Below are 14,544 nucleotides of genomic sequence, written 5' to 3'. Positions count from 1 at the left end.
ACAATATAAAATGCTTGACTTGACTTGAATTACAGATATGCTGGTAAATGAACTCTTCAGAGGGCTCTGACTGTGTTCTCTACTTATAATTGTTTAATAAAAACATTTAAAAATAATACATTTTTTTTACCATTCATGTTTTACTTTGTTGGAATGACATCGAACTACATTACAAAGAAGCATTATTCTTTACCTAATTATTATTATTTTTTTATTTTAGTATGAAGAATGTTATTCTGAATTAATATTTACCCAATACTTCAGCACTGAATATATCTCAGTATCAGAGGAAGCACTTTTGATTCTCTGTCCAGGAAAGACATGCTATAAATAAGATCAAAGACTCTGTTATAAAACACTCATATTGATTAACTAACTGAGGACGTAGTTGTTTACTGTAAGAACTGAAAAATAACTCAGCTTTGATCACATGATCATCTGAAAGAGGAATATCTCAATAATAACAGAACTGCAATAACTGATATCAGCTGGGAGTCTTCTGTACTCAGTTACAATAATCCACTGTAACATCAGGTTTTACAGATCACAAGTTCAGATTTATTATTTTATAAAATCAGTTCTCATTTCATCACAATATGAATTACATGAGATATTATGTTGTTCATTAAGGTGTAAAATGGTAACATAGTGAAGATCACACATTATTAGTTACTTATTTTTCCCCACACTTTTAGTCATTACAACAACATGGAAGGCAGATATACAGTATTACTTATTTTAAAGAAAATAAAGGATAAAGTACGGATACAGTGATGACCTTTCACCTCTCTGAGTTTAAAATGTATATTCTGAAGTTAGTTACTGAAAATCACAGAGTCTCTTTACACTGAACATTTAAAATTAAACTGCTCAAACAGAAAACAGCATCTGACCACTAAAGGTGGTGTGATGAAATGTACTGTCATGTACCCAATCATTAGCTCTGACCTTCACACAGACAACATCTCCTACTTCCAGTAACAGTGAGACTCCATTAGAGGAATTTACAACATTTGGTTGTTGATGAACATATGCTCCTGTTACATGATGTCCATTCTTCTGTAAGACCACTGACATAGTTCTTCCACCAAGTCCAAAAGCGTAGATTTTGAATTCATAGACTCCTCTGACAGGGGCAGTGAAAATACCTGAATTATAGATAAAGTGAGAAAAACAGGGATCTCATCAACCAGCCTGTTAAACATAGAATATAATGAACTTGATTACTCAGTTCAGGGGTGCATTTCATAAAACATTCTTAAGGTTCAGAATTTAGTCTCATATTTAGGATTATTTGTAACCTAACAGAATTCTGACTCATTCATAACTGATTAAGAACACAGTTCCATCAGAAAAACGACAGATGACGCCAAATTTCCTTTAATAAATGTACAGACGTGCTGAATCTGACCTAATCTAAAATAAATCATAACCTACCTGTAACTGGGTTGTAAGCGTTTCCGATGTTGATGAAGACGTGTTTGTAGACCAGAGTAACATCAGTGCTGTATGGTCCATGATTAGCCGATTCCCCGCCTGAAAGTGATGCTGAAAACACCACTTTTCTCTCTTTAATAAACAGAAAGTTGGAGAAATCAATTCAACACTGGTGATAGATTTCTTCTGCTATATGAACATCATTAATATTAACATAGTAACACATGTTGTCCAAATGCAAAGTTTCAAGAAATAAACAATGAATCACATTTACAGTGATATAGAGACACACGCTGTGCAAGTAAAAGAGCAAAATCTAAAATTATATAAATTATTATACAGATTAGAAAAACTTGTGGTTAGATTGTATATATTAAATGGGATAGTTTGTTAAATAATACAAATTCACTCTAAAACCTCAAGAGCAAAATATATAAAAAAAAAAGTTCAGCAATGCATCAATTTCTTTAATCTGCCTGTTTATAGAAAGTTCTCCCTCTTAATAAAGTTCTTAGAGGTTTTCTTAGAAAAACTGAATTTAGTACCTTGGTTCTCCTTTTTCAGGATCTCCACATTGTTCTCTGTGATCTTCAGGGAGTTTTTCAAGTCTTTCAGTGACTCTGAATAACAAAGTACACAGCATTTCACTTCCAGTTATTTTCACCAAAGTCCTCATGTTTAATTAACTTTACAGTGGGAATTTGCAGAACAATTTAAACCTGTATTTAAAATAAACTGTGGGGAATTAAATGTCTGCTGCTTGAATGTAGATCAGATTTCTGTAAATTTATCCAGATGGCACTGATACACCCACAGCGGACAGTGTAGTGGGTGGTAATGCTTTTATGATGTATTTACGGTACACACGTGAGACTGTGGATGGAGGAATGTTAAATTTCTGCACAACTTAAGAAATGGAACGTTCTAATCCATCTGAAAACCACTATCAGGTCTCACTCTAACTCTGGTAATTCATGTCTTAACCATGAGCATACTGGTTAGTGTTTAACCTCACTCACAAGATAACACCTCACAGTTTATGCTGGTGTGGGCGTTCCCAAGCTGTCCCCTTAGGTCACTTCAATTTACATATTGCTATCCCATGACTTTAGGCATGTGAGTGTAAGAATCCCTCCATCAGTTCATCTTCTCATCTGCTTCTTCCTGATCAGGATCACAGTAAATACAGATTCCAGCTGGAATCATTGAACACAAGGCAGGAATCCCCCCTGCACAGTTCACCAGTCTATCAGGTACCAGCACACTCACTCCTGCTAGTAATTTAGTCTAGCCTGTTCACCTGCCAAAGTCAAAGTCAAAGTGGTTTTTATTGTCATTTCAGCTATATACAGAGTACACAGTGAAACGAAACAACGTTCCTCCAAGGACCATGGTGCACATAAACACAGTGTAGACAGAACAATAGTGCAACAGTACAAAAAGTGCAGACAGACAATACAACACAATACAGACAAAGAATAATAAATAACAAGACAGTGTGCAAATTTTGCAGTGTGCAAAAAAGACCAGGTGAGGTTGTAATTACTCTATTACACAGTGTGCAATAGAGTCCAGTGAGGTAGTAGGGTTTTTAGTGCTTTCCATTTTCTGGGGTAAGTGGGGTAAGAGTGTGTGTGCATGTACAGAAAAACCATCAGTTCAGTCTCTGCAGTTAAGGAGTCTGATGGCTTGGGGGTAGAAGCAGTTGCAGAATCTGGTCGTGCTGGACCGGATGCTGCGGTACCTTCTTCCCGAAGGCAGGAGGGAGAACAGTTCGTGTGAGGGATGAGTGGGGTCATTCACAATGCTGGTTGCTTTGCGGATGCTGCGGGTGGTGTAAATGTCCATGATGGAGGGGAGAGAGACGCCGATGATCCTCTCAGCTGTCCTCACAATACGCTGGAGGGTCTTGCGGGCAGAGACGGTGCAGGTCCCAAACCAGGCAGTGATGCAGCTGCTTAGGATGCTCTCAATGGTCCCTCTATAGAAGAGTGTGAGGATGGGTGGAGGGAGACGGGCCTTTCTCAGCTTCCGGAGGAAGTAGAGACGCTGCTGGGCTTTCTTGGCTGTAGAGCTGGTGTTCAGGGTCCAGGTGAGGTTATCTGCTAAGTGGACACCAAGGAACTTGGTGCTCTTAACAATCTCCACAGAGGACCCGTCGATGTTGAGTGGAGAGTGGGTGTGTTGTGCTCTCCTGAAGTCAACAACCATTTCCTTTGTCTTGTCCACATTCAGGTGAAGGTTGTTGACTGTACACCAGTCTGTCAGCCGCTGCACCTCCTCTCTGTATGCTGACTCGTCGCCTTTGGTGATGAGACCCAGCACGGTTGTATCATCGGCGAACTTGATAAAGCTGTTAGAACTGTGTTTTGCAGCACAGTCATGAGTCAGCAGGGTGAACAGCAGAGGACTCAGGACACTGCCCTGGGGGGCCCCCGTGTTCAGTGTGATGGTGCTGGAGGTGCTGCCCCCGAACCGGACTGACTGGGGTCTCCCCGTCAGAAAGTCCAGGATCCAGTTACAGAGGGGGGTGTTGAGGCCAAGCGAGCTTAGCTTCCTGATGAGGTTCTGTGGGATGATGGTGTTGAATTCTGAACTGAAGTCTATAAACAGCATTCTGACGTAAGTGTCCTTCTTCTCCAGGTGGGTGAGGGAGAGATGAAGGGTGGTGGTGATGGCATCGTCCATGGAGCGATTGGGATGATACGCAAACTGCAGGGGGTCCAGTGAAGAGGGCAGTTGTGTCTTGATGTTCCTCATGACTAGCCTCTCGAAGCACTTCATGATGATGGGTGTAAGTGCAACGGGACAGTAGTCATTGAGGCAGGACACTGTGGACTTCTTTGGCACGGGGACGATGGTGGTGGACTTGAGGCACGTTGGGACAGTGGCGCTGCACAGGGAGATGTTGAAGATGTCCGTGAGAACATCTGTCAGCTGGTCTGCGCACTCCCTGAGCACTCTGCCGGGGATGTTGTCTGGTCCTGCAGCTTTTCGTGGGTTGACTCTGCGCAGAGTGTTCCTCACATCCACTGCAGTCAGGCACAACACCTGCTCGTCCAGCTTGGGCATGGTCTTTCTCGCCATCGTGTTGTTTTGTGCCTCAAACCGTGCATAAAAGTTGTTTAGGGCATCAGGGAGGGAGGCATCACGTTCACAGGACGGTGGCATTGTCCTGTAGTTGGTGATTGCCTGGATGCCCTGCCACATGCGCCGCGCGTCACCCGTGTCCTTGAAGTGGCTGTGGATTCTCTGGGCGTGTGCGCGCTTTGCCACTCTGATAGCTCTTGACAGGTCGGCTCTCGCTTTCCTCAGGGCCACCTTGTCACCCACTCTGAAGGCGGAGTCGCGGGTCCTCAGCAGCGCACGTACCTCAGCAGTCATCCAAGGCTTCTGGTTTGGGCGTGTGGTGATGGTCTTGGAGACAGTGACATCATCAATACACTTGCTGATGTAGCCAGTGACTGATGCTGCATACTCCTCCAAATCAACAGAATCGCCTTCAGTAGCAGCCTCCCTAAACATGTCCCATGCAGTGCACTCAAAACAGTCCTGAAGGGCAGAGATGGAGCCTGCCGGCCAGGTTTTCACCTGCTTCTGAACTGGTCTGGAGCGTCTGATGAGTGGTGTGTATGTTGGTGTCAGCCAAACACACATGTGATCCGAGAAAGCGAGGTGGGGGCGGGGCTCCACCCAGTATGCGCTGGGGATGTTTGTGTAAACAAGATCCAACGCGCTCGCTCCTCTCGTTGCAAAGTTCACATGTTGGTGGAATTTAGGGAGCACTGACTTGAGATTTGCGTGGTTGAAATCTCTGGCGATAATAAACAGTCCGTCTGGGTGTTTGTTTTGCAGATCGCTGATAGTCCGATAGAGTTCACACAGAGCCTCTTTAGCATTAGCACCAATGCTAGCGCTGGGTGGAATGTAGACAGCAGCTATTAGCACGGCGGAGAACTCCCGTACTAAATAAAAAGGTCTGCACTTGACTATCAGGAACTCCACCAGCGGAGAGCAGTGTTTGGCGACAGTTACAGCGTTGTTACACCATTCCGTGTTGATGTAAACACACACGCCTCCACCGCGGGTCTTCCCGGATAGAGCCGCGCTCCTATCCGCTCTGAACGCGGTTAGCCCGGCTAGCTGAATGGCGCTGTCCGGAATGTTGTCGTTAAGCCACGATTCCACAAAAACCAAAACAAAGCAGTCTCTGAACTCACGCTGGGTAGTTCGCTGGAGTCGGATGTAGTCCAGTTTATTGTCAAGGGAACAGACGTTTGCAAGAAAGAGCGATGGTATAGCCGGCCGGCTAGGAATAGCCTTTAGCCTCGCGCGGATCCCGGCTCTCTTTCCGCGCTTACGCTCGCACCGCTTGCGATGGCACTTCCGCTGGGCTCCGGCGTCAGGAAACACCGCGGGCTGGCGGCCTGGGTCTCTTAGCAGGCTAAGCTCAAGTAGCGTCTCCAGAACCTCATCCGGTAGCGTGTTTTCTGGCTGGTTTCTCCACTGTAGCAGGGTCTGGCGGTGGTAGAACATGTGCACGGGTGTTCCGATGTACATATTTGCAGGAAATAACGGAAAAAACGACAAATAGTAACACAAAAGCACCATTTAACGGACCCGGAGCGGCCGCTGCGTGTTAACGCGCCGCCATCTTGGGTGGGGACAGGTGTGTTTTAGAGAGGAAGGAGGTCACGATAAATATAAACATATAAAAATAGCATTTGTTACCTGTCCCCACTCTCTAACTATAAACCATACCAAAAATATAATTATAAAAATCCTTTAGAGCTGTATTTTTTTGCATTGTTGTGTGACTCCAAATCCCATCTATGCTTTAAAAATATTTATTTCATAATAAATCCAAAATATTTAAGTTAATATACACATTTTAGTTGTCTCTGGGTTTCACTCATTCCTGTGACCGTAAAACATTACCCCAACTGAAACATTCTACAAGTCACATCTACAACAGGAAGTGACATCAGCTGGTTCTTCTAAAGATCATGGGATCTTATTGTAACTACGACTGAGGAGGAGGTCAATCTCAACACTCATTCCTGTTACCTAAAGTAATTCTGAGATCTGATTTGCTTATTTTTTAATTTTGGGAAAATCACTAGAATGTGCTCCTCGTGCTATTAGCATAGCCGCCATTTAGCTATTTTTCATGTTTTTGCTAATTCTATGCTAAAAACTCAAAACATAAAAAGTAACAGGAGTGACTGCCAGTAACAGGACTGAGTGCCAGTTGCAGGAGTGCATTCCAGTAACAGGAGTGAGAGCCAATGACAGGACTAAGTGCCAGTAAAAGGAGTGAGTTCAAGTAACAGGAGTGAGTTCCAGTAACAGGACTGAGCTACTTTCAGTTCTATTACTCAAAACATAAAAAGTAACAGGAGTGAGTGCCAGTAACAGAAATGAGTGCCAGTAACAGAAATAAGTGCCAGCAACAGGAGTGAGTGCCATTAACAGGAGTAAGTTCCATTAACAGGAGTGAGTGCCAGTAACAGGAGTGAGTTTCAGTAACAGGAATTGCCCATTGGTTTATTTATTTCTAAATGTGAATATTAGTTTATGTAAAAAACTTTTTTTTCCAATTCTGTTTGGTTCATCCTTTATTTATTTTTTTAATAAATTGCATGATAATACATTTGATAATTTACAGGTTTGGATCTTCTTGAAAAGATAAAAATTGCTTTGCATATTTTAGATAGATACAATGTTTATAAATATAGAGAGATTTCTTTATTGTCATAAATATAAATTATTTGAAGGATCAGTCAACCATTTATTTAAAATAAGACTTGAAAGAAAATAAAAGCAAGTAGTGAACTTGCTTTTAAACATGTTTCTTAAATGTCACATGAGATTTGGAAACAGGAATGAGAAAAATATAAACATCTTGGAAGAAACTTTATGAAATATTAAGTAAAGCTGTCTGAGCTTGACCAGTACATTTTTTAAATAGTTAAATTTATGTTTTATTGGATTCACAGTTCAAAAGATTTTAAAAAATTACGTTTAATTTGGAAGAGTTACATCAAATAAAATCGCACCCATTTCGTGGAATGGTGCACTTGTCCAAGATTTAACTTGAATTTTGTAAAGCAAAATTATGTCTTTCCAATATATGTATATTTTATTTACAGCAAAAGGGGTTTAGGCAGTAAAGACGCTAGCATTACTGCTACTGTGTGCTGACTGGTTGGTGTTTAAAAGGCTTTTAACTGGAGTTTAAAGCGTATGACATCAACATCATCGGATGCATGAACCAGAACAGAGTCTGGAGCTGTGCTCTACACACCACCTGTAGTGCACTCCGCTGCCCATTTCTCATATTTATGTAACCCAGCCAAAAATATGTATGTGTATGTTAGAACACAAAGAGAAAAAATAATAGTTAGTAGGTTGTGAGTTCGCTGCCAGCTAAAAGTTTCTCAACTAGAGAAATAAGTTAGTTTAGAGTTTATTAAGTGGGTAAAAACCTCGGACAGAGTGTTTGTCTACCTTTTTGGATTGCGCTGGACTTTATATGCATCCTGTGTCAGTGTTTCTGCTCGAAACCTGGAACTCACGAGTCTGCTAGCTGGCTAAGTTAGCTGTGTGGAGCTAAAGGGTCTGCTTAACCCTGCATCAGAGCAACGTTCCCAGTTGAACTGTAAAGCAAGGTCAGTTATAACTGTGAGATATTGTCAACAGCAAGAGTCGACAGAGTTCATCCCCAGTGGAACTAACGCAGTTGGGCTGAAGGAGAACTCTTTTAACTACATGCTTGCTGCTAAACTGAGCGAGAGATGCTGGCTAGTAAGCTGCGAAACTGTGCTACTGCTGAACAGAGAGAATGTGCGTGAGCTGTGCTGCTGCTGAATCGAGTGAAGGTGCGTGAGCTGTGCTGCTGCTGAACAGAGAGAATGTGCGTGAGCTGTGCTGCTGCTGAACCGAGAGAATGTGCGTGAGCTGTGCTGCTGCTGAACCGAGTGAAGGTGCATGAGCTGTGCTGCTGCTGAACAGGAGAATGTGCGTGAGCTGTGCTGCTGCTGAATCGAGAGAATGTCCGTGAGCTGTGCTACTGCTGAACAGAGAGAATGTGCGTGAGCTGTGCTGCTGCTGAACCGAGAGAATGTGCGTGAGCTCTGCTGCTGCTGAATCGAGTGAAGGTGCGTGAGCTGTGCTGCTGCTGAACAGGGAGAATGTGCGTGAGCTGTGCTGCTGCTGAACCGAGAGAGAGAGAGAGAGAGCTGTGTTGCTAAGAAGCTGAGTTGCACTGATTAAAGCAGCTATTACTGGATCCACAATACAACTGAGGTACTCAGTAAATACACACATACATATTTTTGTTTGACTCCCTGAGCGAAGAGGCCAGTTTCAGCTTTCTTGGGCCACTACGAACCCCAGCTACGTCCAGGCCTTTTGTTTTTTTTTTATTTCATTTAATGCCGGCTTAGACAGTGCTATTAAAGGGCCCACACGGTTTTATTTTAGAGTTTATTTAGAGCTAAAACTGTGATTGCATCACTGTGTTTGTAGTAACATTTATCTCTGGTTAAATTCTGAGGTTTAAGTTGAAAGCTAAGAACTTTATTGATTGTTATTGTGCTAGAGAGAATTACTTGAACCCATTTCAAGGAAAGAGTGTTAATACTTTTATATTCAAACTAGAAGGTTTCGGTCTATTGTTATTTATACTGTTATTTGGGGGTTATTATTACATTACATTGTTCCTAAAGGTTCTTTTCATATGACCAGTCAAGAAGGTAAATAGAATTAGCTATACTCATAGTCAGGTTTAAAAAAGACAGCAAAAGGCTAAGCTACAATAGTATAAAAACCTAAAAGAAGTTCATTTACTTTACTTATAACAGATACAAACTTAACGCCCGCTCATAGTTCATACTATTGGACAGAGAGGGGTGTTACATTTATTCCTAACAAAATAAATAATAAATTATTACCATCACTTTTAGTCTTCAGTTCATCCACTTCAGTCTCAAATCTCACCTCCAGTGTGCTGTGATTCACTGTCTGAGCTGAAGATCAAAACAACAAAGAGATCATAACTTTAAACTAATTCCATTACATAACCCACTGTACAACCTGTTAACTCAGTCTGAGAAAAACACTGATCACCTTATACCATTTAAGTTTAATTAAATCAAATAATTCAACTCTAAATAACTCACTAAATTAAGTACAAACAATGCACTTGTTAAGTGTAATTAAATAAATTAAGTAAATTGTAGTTACTCTATTTATATTAACCTTAGTTACACAAATCCTGAATCCAGTATCCAGTCCAGGACTTTATAATCTTGATAGTTGTGACAGTATGTGATCAATTAATTAAATGAAATACTCTCCTAACAAAATCCAGCACTTAGAATCAACACAGCATAAGAAACAGGGGCTGATGTTCAGCACAGTGTACTGGTTTTACTGGTTCAGGATTAGAAACAGGGGCTGAGGTTCAGCACAGTGTACTGGTTTTACTGGTTCAGGATTAGAAACAGGGGCTGAGGTTCAGCACAGTGTACTGGTTTTACTGGTTCAGGATTAGAAACAGGGACTGAGGTTCAGCACAGTGTACTGGTTTTACTGGTTCAGGATTAGAAACAGGGACATGCTCAGTATGCAAATAGATGGTGCCAGGAACCAATGGGAAACAAATTAGTTTTACTCTTAAAGGTTGCACTGCCCAAACAACAGGCACAATTTATGTAATTCATTTTTTGTTGGCTTAGTTCTATATACTTAAATATTTTGATTAAATTTAAATGCCATTAAACTATATCTGCTTTACAAATGTAAAGAAACAAAATTGTGAATTTCTTACCTTGATTCTCCTTTTTTAAGATCTGCACTTCATTGTTGAGTGATGTTTTCAAGTCGTTCAGCTTCTCTAAGTAATAAAGGGAACAGTATACATGTTATATTTATTAATGAACACAGTTACTGCTGAACTTTATTCTGAGAATTAAATCTGTTACAGATGTTTTTTTAAGTTCCTCAAATTCAGAACCGATATTTCCTCCACTACACTCTGACTCACTGTTTAAGATTAAGCTGAACAGAATGAAGAGAATTTAAGAAAAGAGAATCTCACTATATTCCCTTCTTCTCTGATTTAGACACACACAGCATGCTCCATGATTTACCTTGATTGATGTGACTCTCCACCTCTACCTTTTTCTTCAGCTCCTCCACTTGACTCTCACTGGCTCTCAGTCTGCTCTCTAAGTTGTTCACTGCAGTCGTCGTGTGTCTCTGTTCAACTTTCAGCTCTGCCAGCACAGCGCTCATCTCTCTCAGTACAGAGTGGATGTCCTGCTGGCAGCTTTGTTGGGTGGAGGTTGTGGTTGTAGCTTCAGTTGTGGGATTCTCAGCAGCCTGAATCTCGTTCTCTCTGTCTCCTCTGTCTTCAGAACCCCTCAGAGTGATGCTATTCACCCTGACTGACTGTCCCTCCAACAAACTGCAGCCCAGCAGCAGCAGCAGATAAACTGCACTCATCTTTAAAACTCTCCCGCTTTCTTCTACTGTTTCACTGCTACACTCAGATACTACTTTAAATATATATACTGTACACTGCTTAATCATTAACTGTATTATCAGAATGTCCTGGTCTGTAATTTGTTCAGGAACATGTGCATCTTTAACAGTTGAATCTCTGAAACTGTAATAAAATAATAATGTAGATAGTTTAGTGTGGTCTTGTGGTGTCAGCAGAAAACTACCTGGTGTTTTATAGGAACTTTTTTGTCCTCATGTTTAGGGTCTGAAACTGCACTGACTGAGACTGAGAGACTTTATATTACTTATTAATTTATAAAATATACAGGCCATTATTAAATATTCCTCTAGCAGTACAAAATGTTGTGCATGTGTAAGTCACGTGTTTAGAGTGGACTATTCACCCTAATAAAACTACCCACAGTGATTAATAAGAACTGTGACTATAATGTGCAGAAAATGTTTCCTGTACAGAATCTGTTCACTTATTTTTACTTTAATGAGCAGCATGTGTCATTAAGGATTAACATTTTGCAGTAGACTGTTGAATTGTAAATCTGTAATTGTTAAATATATTTATCACCCTCTCTAACTTTTAGCTCAATATGAATATCATATTTAACTCCTCTCACATGATCATGTAGAAACTGCAGATTATGATCAGATCACATTATGATCTTCATTCAGAGGTGATCAGAGACGCATCTCCACCACATTTAACACAAGTGTACACTGAATGGGATTTGCGTGTAGGGATACAGTTAGGCTGTATTGTTTGATAGAGAGTAATACACTGGTAGTAGCAGGTGAGAGAGCATGATTACAGTCAGTTACAGCAAGTGAAATGGGAGTTGTGCACGTGTTGATGTGCTTTTTATGCAGGAGAGTAAAATCTGATCTTACCTGGTCACACTGGAAACACATTTTAGTAAAAAGTGTAAACAGAATCCAGTCTAAGTCGATCCAGGTTCTAATCACATATGAAACTCATGCTAAAGCAAGGTGAACATTGCATGATCAGTAGCAGGACTCCTCTAATAAAGACGATACCATCTCAACTGCACTCCATCTGACTCTCACCCACCTGGACAATAAGGACTGCTATGTTTTAATGCTGTTCATCGACTTCAGTTCAACATTCAGCACTATCATCCCTCAGCATCTGATCAGCCCTCAGGGCTGTGTGCTCAGTCCACTGCTGTTCACTCTGCTGACTCATGACTGTACTGCAAAGTACAGCTTAAACCACATCAATAAGTTCGCTGATGACATGACTTTAGTTGACCTCATCAGCAAGAACGACGAGTCAGCATACAGAGAGGAGGTGCAGTGGATAACAGACCTGTGCAGAGAACAATGAGATGATTGTTGACTTCAGGAGAGCTCCAGGTGTCCACCACCTGCTGAACATCAACAGCTCTGCAGTGGAAATTGTGAAGAACACCAAGTTCCTCTGTGTTCACATTGCAGAGAACCTCACCTGGTCCCTCAACACCACCTCCATAACAAAGAAAGCCCAGCAGCGCCTCTACTTCCTGTGGAGACTGGAGACCTCCCATCCTCACCATGTTCTACAGAGGGACTGTAGAAAGCATCTTAAGCACCTGCAGTACCGTCTGTTTTGGGAACTGAAACATCTCGGGTCGCAAGACCCTTCAGCAGACAGTGAGGAGCTGAGAAAATCAACAGAGTCTCTCTCCTCTCCATCACCGACATCTACACCACACGCTGCATCCACAAAGACCCCAGCATTGTAAACGACCCCACCCATACCTCACACGGACTCTTCACTCTAATGCTGTCCAGCAGAAGATACCAGAGTGCCCAAGCCTCCCATACCAGACTCTGCAACTGCTTCATCCACCAGGCAGTCAGACTCCTCAACACACACAGAACTGAACTGACCTTTTCTCTCTCACACACGCTCAGCACACACACACACACACACACACACACACAGAGGCTGAATGTCTCTATGCCTATCAGCAATATTTGAAGCTTCATTCTATAGAACTATAAACTCTCCTCAGTAACTGCTGTGATCATGTATGTTCTATATGTTACAGTATGTTACATATCTCTTCACCTTATTCTCACTATGCACATTTCATTATACCGTATCAGTACTGCACTGTCTCGTCTGTTAAACTGTCTCGTCTGCAGTATTTATTGTAATGTTATAGTTGTATGTTGCACTATCGTTACTTTTTGCACTTTATGTTTGTCTATTGTATTGATATCCCATGTTGCACCATGGTTCCAGAAGAACGTAATTGTGTTACACTGTGTACCTGTACTCAGATTAATGACAATATAAAATCCTTGACTTGACTTTAATAACAGATATGCTGGTAAATGAACTCTTCAGAGGCCTCTGACTGCGTGTTCTCTACTTGATAATTTGTTTAATAAATCGATTAAAAACATTTACATTTACATTTACATTTTCGGTATTTAGCAGACGCCCTTATCCAGAGCGACTTACAACAGTGCTTCAAAGTTACTTAAGTTATCCAAAGCTAGTTTGTAGACTAGGATCAAGAGATACATAGAACTTAATCATGTTTAGAACCCTAGGAACCTCTTTTTTTTTTTTTTTTTTTTTTTAGTTTAGGAACTCTTTAAAAAGATGTGTCTTCAGTCGACGTTTGAAGACGGCGAGTGACTCTGCTATTCTGACATCCAGTGGAAGTTCATTCCACCACCTTGGTGCCAGCACAGAGAAGAGTCTGGATGTCTGTTTTCTGTGTGTTTTGAGTGATGGAGGTTCGAGCCGAGCCGTACTGGAAGCTCTAAGAGCTCTTGGTGCAGATCTGGCTTTGACCATCGCCATCAAGTATGAAGGAGCTGGTCCGTTTTTTGCCTTGTAGGCCAGCGTCAGGGTTTTGAATCGGATGCGGGCGGCAACAGGAAGCCAGTGGAGGGAACGCAGCAAAGGAGTCACATGACTGAACTTCGGAAGATTGAAGACGAGTCGTGCTGCCGCGTTCTGAATTAACTGTAGTGGTTTGGTGGCTCGCAGTGGAAGACCAGCCAGTAGAGAGTTGCAGTAGTCAAGTCTTGAGATGACAAGAGACTGCACAAGCACCTGAGTGGCTTCCTGAGACAGAAACGGTCGAATTCTTCGGCCGTTTATAATAAAATGTTTCAAATATTCATGTTTTACTTTGTATGAATTAACTGTACATTACAAAGAACCATTCTTTTTAATTAATTATTTTTTAATTGCAGTATGAAGGATGCTGATCTGAATGAATGTGTTTAACTGATACTTCAGTACTGAACATATTTCAGTATCAGAGGAAGCACTTTGGATTCTCTGTCCAGGAAAGACATGCTATAAATAAGATCAAAGATTCTGTTATAAAACATATATATATACACTGCTCAAAAAAATAAAGGGAAAACTCAAATAACACAATATAACTCCAAGTAAATCAAACTTCTGTGAAATTAAACTGTCCACTTAGGAAGCAACACTGATTGACAATCAATTTCACCTGCTGTTGTGCAAATGGAATAGACAACAGGTGGAAATTATTGGCAATTAGCAAGACACACTCAATAAAGGAGTGGTTCTGCAGGTGGGGACCACAG

General features: G+C 41.3%; 1 protein-coding gene across 20 annotated transcripts in view; it reads right to left on the bottom strand.

Moving 5' to 3' along the window:
- LOC125780956 (repetitive organellar protein-like) overlaps positions 1-14,544 on the bottom strand; it is a 38,271-nt gene that overhangs the window by 5,060 nt on the left and 18,667 nt on the right. For 11 of the 20 annotated variants that reach the window (XM_049463305.1, XM_049463321.1, XM_049463306.1 and 8 more), the window contains 4 exons: positions 9,393-9,467; positions 1,983-2,057; positions 1,438-1,569; positions 637-1,148 (listed from right to left, as the gene is read on the bottom strand). In XM_049463305.1, coding sequence (XP_049319262.1) covers positions 871-1,148; positions 1,438-1,569; positions 1,983-2,057; positions 9,393-9,467 — 560 coding nt within the window. In that variant the 3' untranslated portion in view covers positions 637-870. Of the gene's footprint in view, positions 1-636; positions 1,149-1,437; positions 1,570-1,982; positions 2,058-9,392; positions 9,468-10,270; positions 10,337-10,592; positions 10,965-14,544 lie in introns of those variants that run through there. The other 9 variants (XM_049463341.1, XM_049463364.1, XM_049463367.1 and 6 more) reach the window with 5 other exon arrangements.

Source organism: Astyanax mexicanus, chromosome 1, assembly GCF_023375975.1.
Source record: "Astyanax mexicanus isolate ESR-SI-001 chromosome 1, AstMex3_surface, whole genome shotgun sequence".
NCBI lineage: Eukaryota > Metazoa > Chordata > Actinopteri > Characiformes > Acestrorhamphidae > Astyanax > Astyanax mexicanus.
The sequence above is the reverse complement of the archived record's forward strand: the minus strand, read 5'-3'. Positions and strand labels throughout refer to the sequence as shown.